At 44.7% G+C, this 22,340-nt stretch overlaps 1 protein-coding gene across 2 annotated transcripts; it reads left to right on the top strand.

Annotated features, from left to right (window-relative positions):
* The first annotated feature begins 2,167 nt into the window (after nucleotides 1-2,167).
* RSPH9 (radial spoke head component 9) lies at nucleotides 2,168-21,195 on the top strand. 2 transcript variants are annotated; one of them, XM_051613999.1, is made up of 5 exons: nucleotides 2,168-2,409; nucleotides 2,597-2,762; nucleotides 3,330-3,459; nucleotides 4,020-4,166; nucleotides 20,918-21,195. In XM_051613999.1, the coding sequence occupies exons 1-5, from the start codon at nucleotides 2,183-2,185 to the stop codon at nucleotides 21,076-21,078; spliced, it is 831 nt and encodes a 276-aa protein (XP_051469959.1). In that variant the 5' UTR covers nucleotides 2,168-2,182; the 3' UTR covers nucleotides 21,079-21,195. The 2 variants fall into 2 exon arrangements, with proteins under 2 accessions (XP_051469959.1, XP_051469960.1); XM_051614000.1 differs by lacking the exon at nucleotides 20,918-21,195 and adding an exon at nucleotides 15,958-16,228.
* Nucleotides 21,196-22,340: the final 1,145 nt, after the last annotated feature.

Raw genomic sequence — 22,340 nt, 5'->3', positions numbered from 1 at the left:
GCAGCTTTCTTAATCTGTACCAGTAGAGAGGGTGACACGGATTGACAGCTATGTTTCTTTCCTTGAGATGATGTGTACTAAAGAACATGAAGGAAGATGAGCTCACTTCTTACTACATGACTGAAGATATTTTTAAACATGTTACAAAGCTGTGCGAGGCATGCAGGAGCCACTGTACACTCAGCAGCAACTGACCTGTATTTCAAGATGTTTGATGCTGCAAATATCGCTGTAAGTTTCAGTACCTTGCCCGAGACAAGTGCAAGGGAAACCGGGTTTGATCTCTCACCTAAAAGGATGCTAGCTCTGAGGGGGTGGAGCTGAAGCCGTTTGGCACAGAGAGGTACCTGCTGTTCCGGGCAAAGGCAGGAGAGCTCCGAGCTCCGAGGGGAGCTGCTGTGCCTTGCCTCCCTGGAGCAGGTCTCCGAGAGAAGCCACCCAGCCAGCGGCCGGGCTGAGCGATGCCGGGCGCCTCTTCTTCCTTCCTGTCCCGACCCTGAGCAGCTCCTTGTCTGAGCCTGGCAATGGGTGGGAGAAACTGCTTTCGAACTGGTTAATAACAGTGATGGTAACCTTTGACCCTGCTGAATAGCAACGCTTTTGACCTTTCATTTGTTAAATAATGCCACCACTTACTTCTCGATCCTTATCAGTGTTTAGTAATTGGGGTCAAGACAAAGCAAGGCAGAGTACAGTTACCCACCAGACTTTACTGAACCAGGAAGAATTTCTTTAAGCTATAGATCTCCTTTTTGATAATCTTCAGTCAAGACAGGCGAAGACTGGAGACTGGGTGGCTTAGGAGATCCATGTAACAGTCTAAGGAGCCTCTCAGCGGTTAGCATCTGGTTTGAATCCAGCTGTGGCTGACAGTGGCAGAAATTCATTATGGTCTCAGGTTGCCTCTCTGACTCGTATGAAATGAGCTTGGCTTGCGGTTCTGCTGTTTACTGGCCGGATAGTAGCCACAACATGAAGCAGTAACACACTGTTCTAGAGATATCAGTGATTAAACTAGTTTACAAAGCCTGAAAATTGCTGTTCCCACAGAGAAAATCAGACTACGGCACAGTGGGAGGTGACGGCGTGGACAAAAAGCCCGTGGCCGCTGCTGTGTGCTCTGCCTGACTCACGTCAAGGACTCAAGGGTAACCTCCAGGAACCCGAGGCACTTTTTGTGCGGCCTAAGTAAAGCTAATGGGTCAGGTTGTGTGCCGTACAGCTCATCAAACATCTCGCTTGACAGACAAGCAGGTGATGACTGTTACAGCCAGCAGTCCCAGGATCAGTGTTTTCCTTAGAAGTGAACAGGAAGCGGATGAAAAAGGAATCCAAGAATTTATGACGTGCCAGTGGATTTAAATGGAAGTGCACACACACACATTTATTTATGTAATGCACACATATAAAAGCTTAAACTTCCTGAAGACGTCAAACAGAAATTCTATTTGTCTAAGCAGCTGCACAATCTCATTCCTTATTTACTGCATTCTGTATTAAGCTAGATCGCAAGATTTTGTAGGCCAGGAGCTGCTCTGTGGATGTCTGCCTGTACGCGAGTCAGCAAATGAGCGCCCAAAGAGCGATCGTTTCTAAACGAGCCATTTACTTGTAAGATACTTGAGGCGGGTAAGATCTGTGAAAATGGCTCTGTAGGCAGGGAAATTCAGAGGGGTAGGGTTTGGTGTTTTTGTTTGTTTGTTTTTGCTGCTGTTCATATAAGAAACGAGGAAAACGGGGCCCTTTGCAGTATCCCAGCTAAGGTCCGATACAAGGGGATGCCCTCCTGCTTGATTTGGACTTCTCTTCGGATCTAGGCCTGCCGAAATCCAGGAGCTCCCGTGCAGGACAGCCAGCTCTACCTGCAGGCTGCAGGGCTGGGTGCCGGGGCAGGGTTAGCGCCAGGCAGGCCTGGCACGGCCATGGCCGCGGGGCTGCCGAGCCCCCTGCCCACCGCGCTCCCGCCCTCCCGCCGGGCTGCCCCGGGCCGGGTCCCGCCGCGCCTCCCGGCGCCGTTGCCATGACAGCGGAGGGGCGGGCCGCGCCGTTGCCGTGACGACGCGGGCGTGCCCCGCCGTTGCCGGGGCGCTGGCTTTGATTGACGTCCCGGCAGCGGAAGCACGGCGTCACCTTTGCCCCCCGCCGGGCGCCGGTTGCCCGGCAACGGCGGCGCGGGGCCGCCATGGACGCGCCGTCGCTGCCCGCCGCGCTGGAGCTGGTGGCCGGCGCTGGCCTGGGGCTGAGCCCGGAGAAGCGGGCGGCGCTGGGCTCCTCGCTGGTGCTGCTGCAGCGGGACTACCGCTTCGAGCGGGTCTGGTTCTGGGGCTGCATCCAGGGCGTGCGCGGCGCCTACTACATCGCCGAGGGGCTGGGCCCCGACCGCGCCGCGCCCCGCAGCCGCCTCTACAGGTGCAGGCGGGGGGCGCCTCCCTGGGGAAGTGGCACCGGGGGGGGGGCCTAAACGGCCTCGGGAGAGGCCGGTTCGAGGGCTGGGGGGAGAGGAGACGGGGCTGGGGAGCTCTCCTGGAGGGGGCCAGGCTGCTCGGAGCCGTGTTCTCCAACGGGCTCGGGCCTGTGTCGTGCTTGTCGCTGGCAGCTTGAACTGCGTGGAGTGGAGCCTCCTGCCCCCAGCAACCGAGGCGATGGTTGCTCAGGCTGCGCAGCTGCAGGGCCGTTTCCAGGGGGATCCTTCTTTTGAATATGAGTACCCCGCAGAGATAGATGCAGAACGTGCTGGAAATGTATCTGAAGATGATGAGAAGGTAAATAAAGCAAGACATTTTTAAACTCTCTTGGTGACAGTTGTACCCTTCACAGTGGACAGGTGGTGGCTTCTCCTTCCTTGCAATAAGCAGCCTGAGGCTGTGCTCGGGCAGAATACACAACATTTCCTCTTTGCTGTCATTGTGTAGCAATGGCTTTTTGACTGAACTCTTACTTCAGTGATTGAGCTCTTGCTTCTGGAGTCAGACACAGCTCAGAAATATCCTTCATGTTTTATTATGCACAATGGGTGCACATCCTCACTGCCCTGTCTGAAGCTCAACATAGGAGCCTCAGGTATCATTCTTTATAACTTAGGAGAAAAGTCCTAAGTAGCTTATTAGAGAGGGAGGAATAGACAGATGAAGGGAGGGACAGTTAATTCTCTGGTGAGTCTAGACTATTTGTCACATTCTAATGAGAAGAATATTCTATTTGTGATCCTCTTTGTGCCAGCGGGCTCCAAGCTATTGAGTCAGTTGTGGTTTTTGTTGCCACTTTGTTTGTTTTCAAACATGACAGCAAGGAAAGCCCTGCCATTAACATTTGCCTGTTCTTCTTTAAAGCCCACAATGAAGGAGGAGGCCCGTCTTGTAGCTACCATAGAGCAGATAGACAGAGCAGTTGGTATCGTCCCCCGGGGGGCATTTGTGAAGACTCCTCTTGGGTCTGTGTGTGAAAACAGAAACTTTGAAGGTAAATTCTCCTTGTCGTTATCAGTATCAACTGTACTTTGACCATAAAGGCTGTAAATGAAGATGGGTTTTTCTCTAGCTGATGGTTTGATCTCAGGCTTATTTTTTCCTTGGATGAACAGGGAAGACAGAATCCCATGCCACTCATGTTCAGGTGCATGATTCAACTCTGGAAGGTGGGAGGAAAGTCACTAATGGCTCTGAGTCATTGAACCTGCAGTTTCACTTGTCTTTGTATAGTTTCTGTCCATGTTTAGCAATACTAGCTGCAGTGAATTCTCCATCTAGATATAGGGTGTAACTGACTGGACACAGAGGGCCGGTCTCCACTCAGTGCCCTTTGCTTACCCAGGGCTGCAGTTTGCATGGTCTGCACTGCACAGCATCAGGGAGTGCTGCCACCCATTTCTGGCAACTCTTTGGTCTTCTGTGGAGTCCATGGGAGAGAAAGATTGTGATTCTGTCCTCTGCCGTGGGTGTTAGAGAAACAATATGATGTTTGATGGTATCATGTAGGTTTGCCCAGCTCACTGTATTAACGGTACCAATGGCTGTTTGCAGGTCTTTCTTTCACAGAAGCAAAGAAGTTAAGTTCCTATTTCCATTTTGCTGAGCCTGTTAACCTGAAGACTAAAACCCTGCTGGAAAAGGCTGACTTGGACCCATCCACTGATTTTCTAGACTCTCTGGAGCACGATATCCCAGAAGGTAAAGGTAGCAGAATCAAGAGATGCAAGAGGACAGGCAGTCTGGGAAATGCTGAGGTGACAAGGTGGCAGTTACTGTGGAGTTGGTATGCTTGGGAGAAACACCTGTGAATCTGTAAAGGAACTTTATCCTTTTCTAAATATTGTATTTAATTTCTTTATTACAGAGATTATAAATGCTTACAATGGTAAAATGTAAGGGTACCAGGGCTGTCACATCCTCACAACAGGTCTTCTGACCATACCAGCACCCCTCTGCCTAAGTGCCATATTCCCTCCTGACTTCTGTAAGTCTGCCTGTGTCAGTGTTCCTGTCAGGAGAGATAACTTCGTCAGTGAGAGAGGGAATTTATGTGGTTTGAAGTGTTTCACACTTCTTGTTACAGCCCTTATTGCTTTTCTTTATCTAAATGGGCTCTCATTAACACTGAGCTGATATCTCTGAGAGGCTGAATTCAAACTATCCTTTGATAAACTGTGTTAGAAGTGCTGTAGTGTGGAATAATCCGTGCTCTAGTGGTACTACACACTGTGGAAGGAGAAAGGAAGATGCACATACTGGAATGTATCTTCAGTTCACAACTCTACAGTTCTGCTGCATAACAGTTAAATATACTTAAAGCCTCTTCCAGGGGTTCCTCTGGCAGGATATTTCTCTAAGGAGACGGGAATAACTTGTTATTTGTTTCTAACAGCTTTTTGCTGATTTACTGCATTTTTTGGATCAGGCTAAGCATTTCCACATCCTGCTGTCTAGAAAGATTCTTGGGACCCAATCAAAACTTAGGTTTGCTATTTTATTCCTATCCTGGAGTAGCAGGATAGGATAGTAGGCGTCCTGTGCCAGATGGAATTGGCTAGAAGGACAGTGAATTGCAGTGCTGTAAATAGCTTTTCAGATTATTTATATACATCTCTCTCTATATATATATCTCCCAATCTTTCCTTTGGCAAAAATGAACTGAGAATGAACCTAGTGAGCTCCTGCCTGAATTCTGAACATTTTTGACTGTTCAGAGCATAAGCAGTGATAAAATCTGAACCATCATTCAACTTACTGGGAGTGTCTTTGCTGCAGTCATTTTCCAAAGATGTAGTCTGGAGAGACTGCACATTTTTAGATACACTGGCCCTTGGAGTTGCCCCTTTTGACTCAAAAAGGAGTATTGCAAAAGGTGTTAGGTCCTAGATATCTCCTAAGAAAATTGTAGCTACACTTTTTTACGGTGGTTCAAGCATTGCTACTGTTTGCATGTTTCTTCCCTCTTTTTTCCTAGGGTTTGTGATAGGGAGACTTTAATTTCCTGAGGCCTGAAACCACAGAACCACTGCAGCAGGACATAAATCTGCCATGCTTTCTATATTTCCACTAGAAAACAGGCTCCAAGGGCTAAGAGCCTGAAGCCTAATTTGCATCACAGAGCTGGTTTTAGCCACCTTCAGCTGTGGTGGAGAATGGCACCTTTGAAAGATCACAGATCTCATGCTGGAGTGTTTCTCATCTAGTTCATGGGATCAGGCAACTGGCAGATCATGCTGTATGTTAGACATGAACATGGCAGTTTTGTGGAAGTCTTTAAATCAAATTTGACTTGCAGCTGTATTTTACCCAGTGGCAGATAGAAAGTGGAACTCAGCTGTGCCACTGCCACATTTGTCTCCCTCTGGCAACCTGAGGTCTGTGTAAGCATCAACCTTTGCCCCCTCCCCCTGTGGTTGTTGCTGTTAGTGGACATCTCAGATTCCTCAAAAAGGTTACTTCTCAAAGACAACCTGAGCTCAAGTGCAGCTGAGTGCTTCTTAATGGAAGAGTAGAAGATTCATCATGGTACCTGTGTGGCTCTGGCTGTATTGTCCTGCTCTTTTTTGGACTGAACCTGGGGACTAATGGAATGAGCTTGTCAGGTGGAGGAAATAAGACAGGAACAGGTTACAGGATCATCAAGGCATGTAGGCTCTCTAATTGCACTCTATCCCATGCAGATAGGAGCTCTGACATTAAAGAAAGATCAACCCCCCCCCCCATTAACAAGCATTCAGCTTGCCTAAAGTACTGGTTGCTTGTGAAAATGTGGAGGAAAAAAAAGAACAGAGGGCAGACACAGGCTTTCTGCTGATTTTATCAGCATGGCTCTGCCAAAGTAAGTCACCCACTCCTGGTTTCAAGACATTCAAACTCTGATTCTTGGATTACCTTCCTTCAACTCTGCCAGTGCATGTTGGTTCTGACCCAGAGCAGACAGTGTGTTTTCCTGGCATGTTGGTCATAGCTCATCCCCTCATTTTGACCTGAAGCTTTCCCTGTCTTTCCTGGCTAGATGCTCTTTTGAACAGTTATTGTCAGAGCAGATATAGGAGTTTCCAAATCTATTGCATCTAGAATTGTGACTGAAACCAGAATTGTCTCAACAAATACACAAAAGGTGGACCCAGGGTGAGCATTATTTGAGTGATGTTCCCAGCCTGCATTGGCTAGAATTCCCCAAGCATCTGAAAAGACCTAAAGGACAGGACTGAGAGATTAAGGGCTGATTTTAACCTGACTAAAAGTAACAATTCTGGTGCAATAGTTTTCTTTATTAATTGGAGACTGAGCATCTATGGCGGCCGTCAAGGAGGTAACTGTCATAAAATGTATGGTGTGTCATTACAGGAGAGCAGGGGTGTCTTACAGAATGGAAAGGTGGAGGCAGAGAGAAGATTTTATATGACAGCTGAGAGGTGGGAAGAAAGGAATTGAAAACTGTCTTGAATAAAGGAAACAATGGTAAAAGCAGAGATTTTAGTGCAAGGTTGGAAAACCTGGAGTTTTGTAACAAAACTGTCTGCCACCCTTATCTTTACCAGTGATATCTGTGGTGATTGCAGGTTCCAGATCTGTCAGTGTGTCTATCTTCCAGGTTATCTGTGTGTTTTTAAGAGTTCAGAATATGTTGCTGCTCCTCCCCTTAACCACACTGTGAGTCTGTCTTTTTTTTCTTTTTTTTTTCTTGGTGTCTCAGCTTCCAGAGTCAAGAGACTGTGAGACTTAGGTTTAAGTAAAAGAATACATTTGTAATGATTATAGAGAAAAATGGGAGAATGTGAACCCTGTCTCAAGAGCAAATTCAATTGTTTTTTCCCCTTTAACATCTCCAGCTCTCTGAGCCAAACTAATGAATTTGAGTGGCCTGACTCATCATTTTTGAACGTGGAGGAGCTGTGATACTGATCTTCTGTCACCACAGTTTCAGATCATGTAATGCTTCATTCTGGTCCAAATGGCCAGCTGGCCAGAATGTTGCATGCTGGGATCTGTAGGTTTTGCTGGCCATATGTCTGCATTAAAGATAAGCTTGTTTGCTCTAGTCTAAGCAGACAATCTGCTCGACTTTATGCACAATTAGATGTAGCCTTTCAGCTGCTGGCAGATTGCCAGGCTGGTCCTTTCTGCTGCACAGAGTTCGGCACCCTGGGCAATAGCATTTCAGGAGCTAGAGTTGTGGCAGTTTTACATGTGCCTGTAGATAATGGAATGGCAAAGCAAACAGCAGTATTCCTAGCGTGCCTACAGCATTTTCACTTGATGACCTAGTGTTTTGTAGATATTAAATAAAATCACTTTTCAGGCGTTGGCGTGATGGGAGGGAAAAGATAAGGAGAGGGAAGGATGATTTTAATGTGACCGTGGTATCAGTTCTGGCAATGCTATATTCTGCAGTGATGAATGAAGGGGATGGGAGAAAGACTAAGGTACTAGTGTAGAGTGGATAGCAAAGTAGGGGAGGAAATACAATAGGGGATGGAGAATTCAGTTCTTTGGTGCTTTCAAACTACAGTTCAGAAAAGCAATAACTTGACTCTGGAGGTTTGTTACAGATTACTGACTTAGATCACTTTGATATGGAGATAAGGGACAGACACCAACAGGGTGCACCCACTGATGCAGGGGGGGAGGTATGTGAGAGGGAAAAGAAAAGGAAAATGTAGCTGGGAAAAGATATGAGTGGAAATAGGATTTATGTGAGAAGAGTTTATTCAAAAATCATGACTCCCAGTCAAGAAATAACTGCTTTTGGTTGAATGCCTGCCACAGTTCCCTGGTGGAGTAAAAGTAGGAATTAGAATAACATTTTTAAAAGGCAGTATAAAAGGAAATGCAGAAAGTTGTCAACAATTAATGATTGATATAAATTGGAGTTGACAATGAGTAGAAAATTACAAAGGAAGCCAGGATAACCTGGAGTAATCCATGACAACTGTAAGGAGGATTTTTTCAAGTATATTGAGAGGAAAAGAAAGCATAATGATACTGGAAACTGTCACTGCATGGTGATGGTAAAAAAGCTCGTAAGAATGCACAAGGGCTCGTGCTTGATAACTTTTTTCTTGTTTACTTTTGGAAAGAATATGGACTCAGATCAAATGAAATATGAATATAATAAAATACTGCTTTATACAATTTTCAGGCTATTTTCTAAGGAAGGGTAGAGTTAGGCAACCTCTTCTGTTTGCCAACAAATGAAAATTGCGAGCCAGATGTTACTCCTGAAATCATTATCTTAGGAAACTTGTGGCATACTTAGGATGCTATCCTTTAATAAATCCCAGCATTGCAGAGATATTCCCCATAACTGATCTTGATTAGTAGTTGTGATTGCAAAATCACTGAATGGGTGTGTTTCTGGAATGGGTCAGAAGAGGCTTTAGCTGGGACCAGTACCAATACTGATACTCTTCAACTTATTTATAAATGATCTAGAAGTAAGGGATTTGTGGAGAGACAAATAATGACGAGGGCAAGATGGCTATAAAGATCTGGCAAACTCAGCTTACTTAAACAAACTACATTTTGGTGTAGCTACCTTCAAAATTTTGTATCTAAGAGTAGGGACTAGAAGCCAGACTTTTATTCTGGAAGCTGTGGTTCTGATAGGAAATCCAGGTGCAACCCACTGAACATTAACTCCCAGTCTGATCCTGAGACTTAAAAGGCTAATTTGATCTGTGGATGTATAAACAAGGGTGTAGCAAATAGGAGCAGGGAGGTGACTTTACTTTTGCATTTACTGTTAGTGGAGTAAGAACTGGATTACTGCACACAGCAAAATTGGAGTGTTGCAGAAAAGAGCCACAAAATGATTCAAGGGCTGGTGAGAAACATAAACAATTCAAACTGTTTATCTTACGGAAAAGAACATAAGAATGACTGTATTACACTGTGTAAAAACTCTGTGGACTTTAAGTGTTGGGTTGTGAAGATCTATTCAGTATAGCAGAGAAAGGATTAACAGGAACTGGCAGCTGAAAATCACAGCCAGAAAAAGTAAAAAAAAAAAAAAATAAAAAAAAATATTAGGTACAAATTTTAACAGTGAAATGATTGCCAGCTTGCAAGTACAATGGATGGGTCTGTGTCTCTTCTACCTTAGCATCATGCTGGATGTCTTCCTGGGAATTGTGTTTTAGCCAAATGCAAACATAAATTGCTAGTCCCAGACATGAGTAACTGAGTTCAGTTTAATGGGCAGTGTCATTCAGGAGTCTGGACCAGATATTTCCCGGTACTCCTGGCTGTAAGCTTGACCACAGCTCTGGAGGGTGATATTTAGCTCAGGCTTCTTCGTTGTCAGTGATAATAACACAGAGGTGCCAATGGGTTCATGAGACAGTGGCTCCAAGATCAGGACTCACAGTACAGGTGGCTTTGCTTCCTGAACTATGGTGCATACTGAAGAGATTCCTGACTAATTGGTGTTCATTGTGGAGGGTGCACTGAGGAACCAAGACCCCTCAGATGTATTTGGTGGCTCTGTAATGTTGGGAGAGATTTTATAGCATATAGCTAAATGGGTAAACAGGGGCATGGTGGATCATGGTGAGTCTTGTCCATTTAGTATTTCAAGATTCAGTTAGAGGAAGGGGAGAAGTGCCCCGGCAGAAAATAATTTCCAGCTTTTACCATTTTGACTGTGGAAGAGATAACAGTCACTCAGCCTGTGGGTCTCTTTCCTCTCCCAAACATGCAGTGTTTTTGGAGCATTCCTTACACAGCACTGCAGACAAAAGGATTAATGGCTATTTCCCTGGCTGAATACTTAGGATGCTAGCCTTTCTGTAAACTTGCTGAACAGTAGCCTGGGTTAGAACACTAACCTTCTGTCCTCTGAACTTCATTAGCATGCTCTTTATCAGTTTAGCAAAAGTGAGTGGTTAATGAGCCCTTGAAGATGGAGAGGTTGCATTTCTAAGGGGGAGATACTTTCCTTTGGCCACTCTCAAGAGCCATTTTGGTAGCCCCATCCTGGCTGCCCCAAAAGCTCAGGTGCTGGAAGGAAGAAGGCAAGGAGACACAAACCTGCTTTATCTCCATGCATTAGCACAGCCTAATTAACTCCCTTTCGTCCCCCCCCCCTCCGGGCGATTAATCCCCTATCAGCCGCCGTCTCCAGCCATTTGAAGAGACTGTGTCTGCAGAGGTATTTACAACCCCCAGCTTGCCAGCAGAGAGCACACTGGTCCGTTATCAGGGCTCTAAGACAAATGGCTGCCTATCTCCCCAGCGGCCTTGCAAAATCCAGCGAAGTGCTATGCTGTGCTGGCCACCTACTTTCACCCAGCCTCCCTTCTCCGCTAACATTTCGCAGATGTGACCTGAGCCCTCCCCTTTCATTGCTTAACAATAAGCAGCACCTCCCCAGCTCCGTGAAAGCTGAGAGCAAGAGCACTTTATATCTTAGCCTGCCAAGAGCCACACGGGGACAAGGCTTTTCAAACTGTCTCACTGAAATCCAAACGAAAAGACCTATAATGAATGAGATGGCAGTGCTTCGTGCTGGCAAGGATAAGAAGAGGTAGCCGAAATGTAGACCGAAATACCTCGTGTGGCTCACAGCTATCCTCGTTCCTGGTTAGGAGAGGTGATCCGTAGGCTTGGTGAATGTATGAAACCCAGCTACAGTATCCCCTGGAGTTACCTGACATTTATACAAGTGGTTTTGACAAAACTTTGTAACACAGTGGTACAGAAGGGGTAAAACAGATTAACAGACATCAGAACAGACGGCTTTCAGATGTGGAAATTGAACCGAATAGCTGGCTCAGTGGGTTATTAGTTAAAGCATTTATTTATCTGTTAAAACTGAAGTCAGCCAACCCGAGAAATAATTCTAGGGTGGCCGTAGCTGCCACCTTCCAGCAGGGCGCACTATGGCGCCAGCATTGTCAGCGCTGAGCACAGAGAAGGAAACCACAGAAAAGTAAAACGAGAAAGAAAAGCACCAAGAAGAGCATAGGATTGAAGAGAAGGCAAGGCCTAACTGTGTGTGGTATACTGACCTCCTGAACCATAGGTATGGAGGAGAGACTGTCCCTTCCAATCTTAGGCAATTTGTGGGATGGTCAGTGGACTCTTCAGTAACTTTCTTTACATCCTCAGCAGCCACAGACATGTAATGGACACACACAAATACATAAGCATGTCTCCTACATCCTTCAAAAATAGAAAGACCTCGTTTTTGCTAGTGATGTGTGGACCGGGGAGCCTTTAGAGGCTGTTAAGGCCACTCCTGCAGTGACCCAAAAGAGTTGTCTGGGAGCAATACAAGATATTGTCTCTCCTACAGCTGTGGCCCTGCCAGCTCAGGAGTTCAGGATCAGACTGGAACTCTCACGTGGCAGCACAGCAGGAAGACTCTAGGGCTAGCTAGTATTAGAGCTGTTGACTGGCTGTCCATGGTCTGCCTTCGTTTCTGGAAAGGAGTCTTGTTTTCTTTGGGCTTTGTGTCTACATGTACTAAAGCCTTTGGGTCCTAGGTCTGTATCACCTCAGGGGTCTTGTTTAATCAGAGGTCTTGGATGAGTTTATACTGGAGCTGGGCTGCTCATTAGCTGAGAGCTGTGGTGGAGTCTTTTGCCATCCTGACTGCTGCAGTGGAAGAATGAGGACAGAAGCAGAGTCTTCGTAGCAGCTTTCCAGGGATTGTATTTAAAGTTTTTTCCTCCTCAGTAAAAGAAATAATTGCCTACCCTCTGTCTCCATTTCAGCTCCTGGTTCATTGGACATGAAAAGGAGATGAACTTCTTACTGAACTGATGGGAAATACTGGTAAAGCCTCTTAGAACCAGAAGTTGTAGTTTTATCACCACATCAGTCAGCCTTGGCCTAACCCTTTTTCTAGGGAATGATGAAAAATTACTTGCGGGGGAAAGCCTAGGGCAGTATATGTGTCACTGAAGTCTGAACAAGGTCAGCTTTTGCTAGGAGTGATCTGTTTCTGAAGGGGTTCCACATAAAGAGTGGCAGCTCCTGCTTGTGCAGCAGTTGGCATTGGTGCCAGCCCTACATTATAGCTTTGTTCTGTTGTTTCCTGCACCTTTGGCTGTAGAACTTTTGCAGGGAGAAAGTCAACAGACGTTGTTTTACTGTACACAAATATAGTACGAATTGAAATTCTGCATGCTGAAGGGGTGTGTGGCTGTGTGTAGAGGAAAAACGACAAGGGACAGCTAATCTCTGGGTATATTTGCACAGCAGTTGTGCTGTGCAGTTAGCTAGGCTGTCCCAGGCATTGGAAGATGCTTAGCCATCTTCAGCATTATCTTGAATATCGACACAACTGCACTGCGCTCTGTGGATATGCTCAGTGTGACAGTCTTCTCAGAAACTTCTAAACTCTTCAGATAAATGGGGCCAAAATTAATTTCTAGTTTAGAATGGAAAACGTCGATGGTTTATAATCCGTGCCATCTGTTTCTTGCCCTAAGCCCTTTTAACTAGTCCTGCTAATTTGATGCTGAGGTAAAAAGTACAACCGGGAGACTGACAGGGCTTGCAGCCTTCCCTCTCCTGCAGGAGAGTGAGTTGGATGTGCTCTAAACATTCTGCCGGTTTTGAATTCCAGCATCAATTGCTTTGTGTTCTCTTGGAATTCAGAGATCAATGTGAGGTTCTTTGCCCCTAATCCAGCCCCTGTTCATCATTACCACCTCCTCAAAGTGCCCAGTGCTTTGTTATCAGGAGAGGCAAAATCTTACAAGGTGGCCATAATCTCCTCTGAGAGTCAGACATATTCTCCCGTGGGTAAGAAAGTGACAGTGACCGAAAGCTCTAGGGGGAAGCAGGCTAGAACAAAGCTGTCCATTGCGTCCTTTCATCAAACTGTTAATCTTTCTTTGAAAGACATCACATTTGTTTGGTGACAAAAGCCCTAAAGAAGCTGAATTGAGCCTGAAATCCTGTAGCAAGATTTAGAGGAAGTGTCTTTCATTCAGAGCAGGGAGGGGCCAGAGACTCCTTCTTTTTCTTCCTACCAACCAATGGGCTCACGAAGCCCACGAAGGTGACGGATTAATGCAGGGGCTCCCCAGGTAGATGCTACGTGACTCCTGGCACGCTCCAAAAACGTTTCCACAGCGACCAGCTAAACAAGAAATATGGAGTGTGACGGGATCCAGCGCAAACCTGTGCTTTGGAAGGAGGGTGCTTCGCCACTCTGAGAGATTTCTAAATTTACTACAGAAGATCCAAGATACAATGATCTGTGTTGTAGTTGTCAGAATCCAAAAAGCAGGGATTTTAATCAGTTTTTCCTACTCCTTAGAAGTTTTGATTGCATATCATGTTGCTGTTTCCTCTAGTGCACAGACCCATTCCAGGTCTTTGTTCTGGATGCTTTCTTTTCAAAGTCTGCATCTGTTTCTTAATAACAACAAAAAAGGTAAAAAGGATTCTAGCTCTATTCTGTTTCTGACTAAAGGGCAAACTAACTGGGCTATAAGGGAGGCTCTAATTTGACGTGTATTACTTTTACACTAGCTTTTTCAATCCTTCCTGTCCTCTGTTGCTCATTTATGTCTATGTATTGTCCCTTCTTTTGTGTTGGCATTGCTGGCTGTGCAGCCAGATTCCAGCTGGAAAAATAACTTTATTTTCAGCTACACTGTTTTTTAGCCGGATAGTTTCCCTGACCTGGTTCACTGAGCAATAAATAAACACTTTTGTGGTCTCTATGATGGAAGTGATTAGGAGAGGAAAAAAGGTTTGAGGGCAGAGGCTGCTTCAACTGGATTAAGCAGCAGTGTTGTCAGATGTCGTAAGTATGGCCTGAATTTCACCCAGTACTTGGAGGCACCCCAATACTGTGCATCTGGGACAATACTGCAATCCCCAAGTCTTCCTTGTCAGCAGGAAACAGGTACTTTGTGTGTAAAAGAAAGGCCCAGGCCTGTCTTAATCATTTGTGCTGCAGAGGTGTCCCTAGTGGGAGAGGATAATGGAGAGAAAAAGCCTCTGAAGTAAGATCGTTTTACTTTGAGGTTTGGGCATAGTTGTATTTATTGGTAAAAGACATGGCAGGCATTAGGACCATGCAAGAGCTGCTTGGCAGCATCTGACTGAGTGTAAGCTCTGCTTTCCTGGCTCTGGTGGCTTTTTAAAAATAGTACTGAACCTGCAACCAGTCTGTGTTTTTATTTAATTATTATTAAATAGTTATACGGGGAATTGGAAATATTGACAGCAGGGTTAACATATGGGGTGCAGGTGGTGTGTCAAGCAAATGCAAGGAGATGTAGTTTGCAGCCAGTAAGTGGCATGAAGGAGCGTGAGCCCCAAGTAAGCATTTGAATGCATCCTTGTGGCTGGTGGGCTGTGTGTGAAATGTCCGTGTGGCAAAATTTGTTGAGAGTCAGAACACAGTGACCTTTACTTACAACTGCTCTGTTTGCAATTTCTCTTTGATCCCTACAAATTAGAAGTAGGAAGGTCTTCCCAGTGTAGGATTTTCTGTTGGAGGGAAATGGAAGCTAAATCCCATGGGTGTAGTGCAGCTTTGTCAGAGCTAAGTGCTTGGGGTCACGCAGCCAAGCAGTGGCTGCTTTTACAAAGGGAAGTGGTTTTGTTGACCCTCTCTGGGTGTTAATATTTGTCCTATAACTCAGTACTTCACTCTCACTCAGGAGTGACTGCAGCAAGATCTGTTATAACCTGCCCTTGTGGTAGCATATTGTGTTAATGGTAAGTGCAACCATGCTGTAGCTGCTTTTCCCTTGAGATATTTCCTCCTTTGAAGGGGAATTGATAATGTCACTTTTACGACCCTCTGTGAGCTTTTGAGACATGGAGCCCCTGTATCAGGCTGCCTAGCTTGGAAAGCTGTTTCTTCTCAAGCTTGCACTGAAATGAGGCATTGCTGAATCACCTCCAAAGCAGCACTGTTATGAGAGGTCATGCTGAAAGTGAACCAGTTATGGCAGGAGAGTTCTGCAAATGGCTCTCTTAAAGGCATTTGTTTAAAAGCTAATGTCTCACGCACCCGATTGCCTCTGTGAATTACAAGATTCAGCCCATAGCTGAGACAGACCTGGGGGATGAGACAGGGATTTCTGTTGGTGACTGGAAAGGAAGAAAAAGCTACGAAGGAGGTTGACTTTTGAAATTCAGCCTTGGTGTCCTGGCAGCTGTTGAAGGGCCATAAAAAAGGCAGTGGTTTAACACTGGGTGAGCATCAGGATCTTCAAAGCACTTTCTTGTTTGGGAAAGATGTAAGGAACTCCTCAGAATTCCTGCCCGTGTTCGGAGGGGTGGAGGCTGTAGCCTAATCCAAAGAGGGAATAGGAAGCTCCAGATCTTCATCCAGCGGATATTTTTCCCATGCTCTTTCCTCCCACACAGCAGCTCCCTCCCTTCCCTTCTGGAGCAGCAACAGGCAATAGTTTCAGCACAGACAGTGCTTGGCTTCCTTAGGTTTGCTGGGTGCAGCTTAAGAATTAACTTGCTCTTTTTTTTTTTTTTTTTTTTTAAATATTCTAAGGAATGGAAATCTCACCAGAGCAGTGTTACTGTGAGAAATCTCTAGCGTGAGAGCAATGACCTCCAGTTCTCTGCACCTCACCAGGCTTTGCGTGATGAGTGAAGTTAACTCTGCTGCCTGTTTAGGGACATGACAGGCTACAGCTCGCACGTAGATGCAAGTTAAAATGACTATTTAACTCTAGGAAAGCCAGCTTTTACTTGCTGTCTCCTAGTTCTACTTGTATTGCCTTCAAGGAAAACAATAAAATTTAAATTTCTTTTCCTGACAACTTTTATCTGGGATTCTTCTTGTACCTTACAGACTTTTGCTCTGCATTTCCCAGCCTCCCAGTAAGAGACAAGTTGTCTGACAGAGGGGCAATGATGAGCACAGGGACTGCCATGGGATACTCTGAGCCAATGTTAGAAAGGATTCTAACCTAGCATCCTGCTTCTGTGTTTTTACAGTAATACAGACTTCCACGTATGTAACTGTAATAGCAGGGAAGTTAAAAAGAAGAAGAAAAAAAAAAGGATAAAAGCAGCATTTACTTTTCGTAATTCTCCTAATATCTTTTTATACTGCATTATTAAATGCATTTTTAAGGCATTTCCTCTTGAAAGAGGAAAGAAGGCTGTTAATTTTAAGCTGTTATTTAATACTGTTCATTAGCTACTGGTTCAACTACTTTTAGAGTAATTTATGACATCATTATTTTAAACTCCTACAAGAAAGGTGGTCCTGAAAAAGAATTTGTTGTTTGAAAATTGTGAGATTTAAACTGTGATGGAAGACAATACAATTGTCTTGAATCTTTTAAGGAGAACAACTTTCTCTGTGTCTCATGACTTTAAATATTATTTTTGTTTTCTGGATGATTTCCTCAAATGCTGCTAATATAGTGAGGTATGGAAAAAATACATACTGAGAGAATGGGCCCTAATTTCTTCCTTTAAATAAGCAGACAGGTTCCAGAACTTTAATGTGATGTCTTCTTAGAAGGCAGACACCAGCATTGTGTGTGAAATGCAGTTTCTGAATGTGTTTTTTGCGTGGCAAAAATCCAGTCTGGAAAAATATACTGAATAAATCACCTTTGATAGCTGGGTTAGAAAAATGTCCCCAGTGATTTGGTTAGTAAAAGGTGGAAGGTGGTGTTGCTGCTGTTTGACTTTCAGAAAAAAAGAACAGCTCTATGACTAATCATCATTCTGGCTGAAAACATGATCTGAGTGAAAATGATATTACAGTTTCAGGCAGTTTCTTGTAATTTTTCCTATCTTCAACCTATGTTTTGTCAGTCCAGTTGGGACTGCCCTGAAGTAACCTGCTTGTTTTGTTCAGGTTCTCATTTCACAGGAAGATTTATGCAGCACCAGCAACACTTTATTGTCCATACTTGTGTAGAGCTAGATGCAGAATCCAGGATCAGAGAAAAGCTGGGAAAGTATAACAACTTAATATTCCCCAAAGGCCTCACTTTTATGAAATGACAAGTCTGAGGCCTTTGAGAGTTTGCAGCTTGGACAGGTGGTAGGGAAATGAAGCAGCTGCACATCACAGACTTCAGAGCTCTAGCATAAAAGTGAATGGAACTGTCTTCAATTACATCTGTCCATTTCTGCCAGGTGTGAAGGTGCATGGGAAGTTTCTTTGATCAGCAGAGTTAATTGCCGATTAATACTCTGCAGAGATTGTCCTGGATGATGCTGGGTAGATACTCTGAGAAGACCATAGATCCATGTACTGTATTGCCCCAGAGCATAGATACAGGGATTTTATCAAGTTGAATTTATGTTCTCTGCAAATTTGTCCAACAAAAAGAAATCTGAATCCAGATGTAGGTCCTGAGAGCACTAATATCCCTGTTTTCCCTCTCACCTTTCCCACTTGTCATGCTCCAGGCATTTCTTTTTGTCTTTTGTAAATAGTTTGGGGAAGAGGTTCATCTGTATACGTGAACATTACAAGCTATCACATGTACCCAGGCTGCTGGATGCTTCCAGTATGTTGGGAGACATTAGTCTAGTAGATAATTCCTGAAGGCTTTCACCATCTAGCAAGGCAAGGCACAGTCTTATCCTTGACAGGCTTGCTTCTCAGAGGACTGGTCCTAAATCAAAGACAACAAAGAGTTCCTCATTCTATTATCGTTTTGTCAGAGAAACTCTTCCAGAAGTTTACAGTTTCTCGTGCAAACCAATGTGTAAAGCTGCAGCAAGAAGCAGTATTTGGATGAAGGGCTTCCAAGTAATTTCTGCAGGTTCAAGCTGCAAGAACCCTGCATTGAAAGCAAAGTCAGTTCAGTGTTCAAAGGAGAAATGGAAAGTTATTTGTCACAATTCCATTTAGAACCTGTTTGCTTGCCACTTGTTGTTCAATACCCATACGCATAGTCTAGCTACTCATACTAGTAAATGCTGAAAACTTGTGGAGACAAAGTTCAAGACACTGAAAGCTTGTCCTTTGACAGCAGATGGCTGTAGTGCTTCAGCCACTGGATGATCTGCTGTGTAGAGAAGTGTTCTTCATAGAATCATAGAATGGCTAGGGTTGGAAAGGGACTTTAAAGATCATCTAGAACCAACCATGCTATCTAAGTAGTGAACTTTCTTAAGAACATGCAGATTGTTCGAGACCCTGTAAGTCAGAATTTGTAATCCCAGTGGCTGAACCATAATATGTGTTTTTACTCCAGGTATGAGAAAGATCCTGTCCAATTTTTTGTCCCTGTCAGTGGCACTGGAGAGACTGCATGGGAGCTTGGGGTTGCCTTCTGTGTGAAACTGCTACTTGTGAAGACACTAGCTCATGTTTTAACTAGGACCTGTGCAAATAATGTTGCAGTGCAAGGAAGGTAAAAAGATGGCAGACACCTGTACTGATCCTGCCCTGTATTAAGTAGTGCTTTGCTTTATTGCCATTCCAGCTGTTTGTCTTTAGTGGAAACATGGAGCTGCATGAGTCAGGAGTAAGCTCTCCAGTGCAGAAATCTCCTGAGTCTTTAAAGACTGTGAATGGCTCTTTTGTACTTCTAGCTAGCAGTCAGAGTCAGTTTGACAGGAAGTTTGGTGACTGTCCTGGAAGGCAACTCTTCATGGTGTTAATTTAGTTCCATGTTTGCACATAAATGAAGAGGGTACTTTGAAAGGAAATGGATCAAATATGACACAGGACTTATGTTGTGTGCATTATGGTATAATAAATCTGTGGAACTTGCTGCTGAAGGAAACAAAGCAACGGTGTTCAAGAAACTTTTGCAAAGAAATACAAAGAGAAGAGATAGGTAACAGGTGACCAGCAAAACTCACAACACCTGGTTTTACAGGGCTTTTACAACACAGGGCTGTGTTGTTCCTTTCTGATTCTGCAGCCACCAATTAGATGTTTGCCCTCAACTTCCCTCCTCCCTCAACCCCTCAACCACTGTAGTTTGCTGTGAACTGCACAGGAGACTAAATGTACTGTGAGTGAGTGCACAACAGCCTAAAGCTAGGTAAACACCCATGGCCCAGCTAGCTGCTGCCTTTTGGCAAGCCAAACAGCCTGTGCTTCCTCGCAGCTGCTGGCCGACCAAAGAAACAGCCTCAACAGTTGCAGCCAACCCCTGGGCCATGTCCTGTGGCGACCTGTTGTAGGATCTTGGGGTGTTAAAGCCCTTTGGCCCTTTGTCCGATGTGACTAAAATTGGCCAAGAGTCAGAAGTTGGTGGGAGGGGGAGGACTGGCAGCTGACAGCAATCACCGAAGCCCTTCCCCAGTCTAACCATGACATGAGTAAGCATGAGTCATAGCATAAATTGACGAGCCTAAAATTATCTACAAGGATGAATACTGTCTAACTGGCCCAACACATTATGGGCTTTCTGCTTACTCTAGGATTGGCAGGTGTTGGCTTTGGGTGCAGACAGGCTGACTGATTGACTCTAGGCCAGTAAAAGCCTGACAGCTCAAATTTTTTAATTTTTTTGATTTGGGCCTGCTGCTTTTGCTTTTAGATGGATTGAGCAAGGACCTTCTTCCCTATATTGTAGCCTCGAGACATTACTGATTTGGTGCCAAAGCTGGTATTTTCTTCTCCTGGCAGCTTCTTGCCCTCTGGCATTGAATCCAAGCTAATGTTCCAAACCCTCCCCTCCGGCATTGTTCCCAGGCTGTCCTGTCAGATGCAAACCAAATACTCAGTGCCTCAGAGCTCCCTGCATCCAGGAGAAACTGAATTTTCACACTGGCTCTCAACTTCATCAGCAGAGCCAAAGCAAGATTTAATGTGGAAACTAATCCCTTTGCCCCTACCACGCACATCCTCTTCAATGATGGAGCCAAGAAACATTGACAAGAATGAACCTTTTCTGTAAATTTCTCTGAGAGAGGAAATACCCAAATTTTACCTTTCTCTTCTTCCTCCTTCCCAGTCACTGCATAAGGAAAACCAGTCTTCCTGGAGCTGGAAAGCACCTTCTTCTTCCCACTACTAATGATACAAGTTTATTTTAAGAAGAAATTTCATACCTGTGCAGGATTGCTATACCTAGTCTTGGCTCTCTATAGTTATTAGCTAGACCTAGTAGGTGGCAGAGCTTTTTAGAGTACCTGCTGCCTACACAGAAGCAGCCAAGAATAGCTGTGACCTCTCCCAAGGATCAAGAATACAAGTCTGGAGCTCCAGGGATCCCTTCTTGTGATGTAAATGACATTACCATCATAGCCATAGGAACATGCTACTGTTTGCAACTAGACACAGGTATCTGGAAATGAGGGCAGCCTGTAATGCTGAATTGACAAGAAGGGACATCAAGGTTTCTTGTCTCCTTGACTTCCGCTTTTCAGGTGTCACAAAGTCCTCTGCAGCCTTGTGCATTGTTAACTGGTCATGCAGAACTCACCACAATCCCTCTCCTAGCCTAAGGACAGCTTGCTCCAGAAGGCTGCCTGTTTCACCTTTGCAGTGACTCATTTTAGCACATGTTCTTGCACAGGGTCCTGGACTGTCCAGCTAGAGAGGGGAGACAGCGTGGTGGTGCTGCGCAGCCTGCTGTGGCTGGGACTGACGTTCTACCATGTCCCAATGACTAAGCAATATGGCTACGTCTACTTTGGCACTGGTGAGAAGAACATAGATCTGCCTTTCATGCTGTGACTCTCCTGTCTGGGATGAGGACTGAAGAACATTTGGTTGTTATACTTAGGAAATTTTTGTTTACTGTTTGTTCCAATAAATGTGTGGAATTTCTGCACTTTGAGCAGGATTCTTTTGTGCCTGTCCTCTGGCTCTGATTAATTTCCTAGGACTTCACTGTGTGCAATTCTCCTTCAACTCCAAACTGAATTGCCAGTAATGTGTCTCTGCAGATCCTTTAGGTAGTGACAAGTGGCGTTTTCTTCCATGACAGGCAAAGCCCTAGGTCAGAAATCAAACCTAGGCCATCTGTCTGATTAAAAAGGCACAAAAACTCATTTGGAGACAAGAATGGATGCCTGCTGTCTCCCATGAATGACAAACAAAAATAGAGTTTCTGCCTTGCAGTCAGAGCAGAAAGCTGATGCATACTGTAATGAGTCCCTACTAAACCCTCAACTCCAGAAAGGCATATTGGAGAGGAGGGTATTTTGGTTTTCAGATGTTGAGTTCCACCAAAATTAGAGGGGTCTTTCCAGCTCATGGCACTAAACTGTAAAAAACAATTAACTGTGGGCATCACCTGGTCTTCTGTAAAATGTGCTGACTTGGGTTTATATCAAGGCAGTGGTCTTAATCCAGTAACTTTTCCATTGGTGTAACTCACCGAGCAGAACTACCTGGGCTGGAAGATACAGTAATTTCTGCATGTTGAAGAAAGAAAAATCTTTTTCTTTCTCAAGGGCTGTAGGTTTCAAAGTTTCATAAAATAGAGATGGTCAGCCAGAGATCTTATCTCAGTATAGTAAATGAAGTCCTGGCTCTGTCACTCAAAGCAAGATCATCTTGGGCAGCTCAAGGGGCTGAATGCAGGGCTTCCATTTCACTACGTAAGGCTGAAAAGAACCACTACAATCTAATTTGACTTCCTAGGTAATACAGGTTTATCCTTACCCTTTGTCCCTATCCATGCCAATGGGTATTGATAGATGACTCTGATGAAAGCAGTACAAGGTTAAGTGGCATAGTAGTCCATAAAAAAGCTGTGTTGATTTGTAGCCTCCAGATAAATATAAAAGAAATTGAGCCAAAGCAATAATGACCCTGATAAATATAATAAGCCTGTAACACCAGGCCCATAAGTAGCACTTCTCAAATGGTGGGCAGTAGGTGGGAGGCAGATACATCTACTGTACATGGGAGAGAAATGGTGCCACCTTTTAGTTACAGGATGGAAAACTACGCACACCTCTCAGCCCCGAAATATCCCAGGAAGCAAACAT

Source organism: Apus apus, chromosome 3 (assembly GCF_020740795.1).
Source record: "Apus apus isolate bApuApu2 chromosome 3, bApuApu2.pri.cur, whole genome shotgun sequence".
In the NCBI taxonomy this organism is placed as follows: Eukaryota; Metazoa; Chordata; class Aves; order Apodiformes; family Apodidae; genus Apus; species Apus apus.
The sequence above is the reverse complement of the archived record's forward strand: the minus strand, read 5'-3'. Positions and strand labels throughout refer to the sequence as shown.

Coding starts and splice junctions, on each gene's coding strand:
- RSPH9 (XM_051613999.1), top strand. CDS start 2,183: ATGGACGCGCCGTCGCTGCCCGCCGCGCTGGAGCTGGTGGCCGGCGCT. Junction 2,410..2,596: donor CCCCGCAGCCGCCTCTACAG/GTGCAGGCGGGG, acceptor TGTCGCTGGCAG/CTTGAACTGCGTGGAGTGGA. Junction 2,763..3,329: donor TATCTGAAGATGATGAGAAG/GTAAATAAAGCA, acceptor TCTTCTTTAAAG/CCCACAATGAAGGAGGAGGC.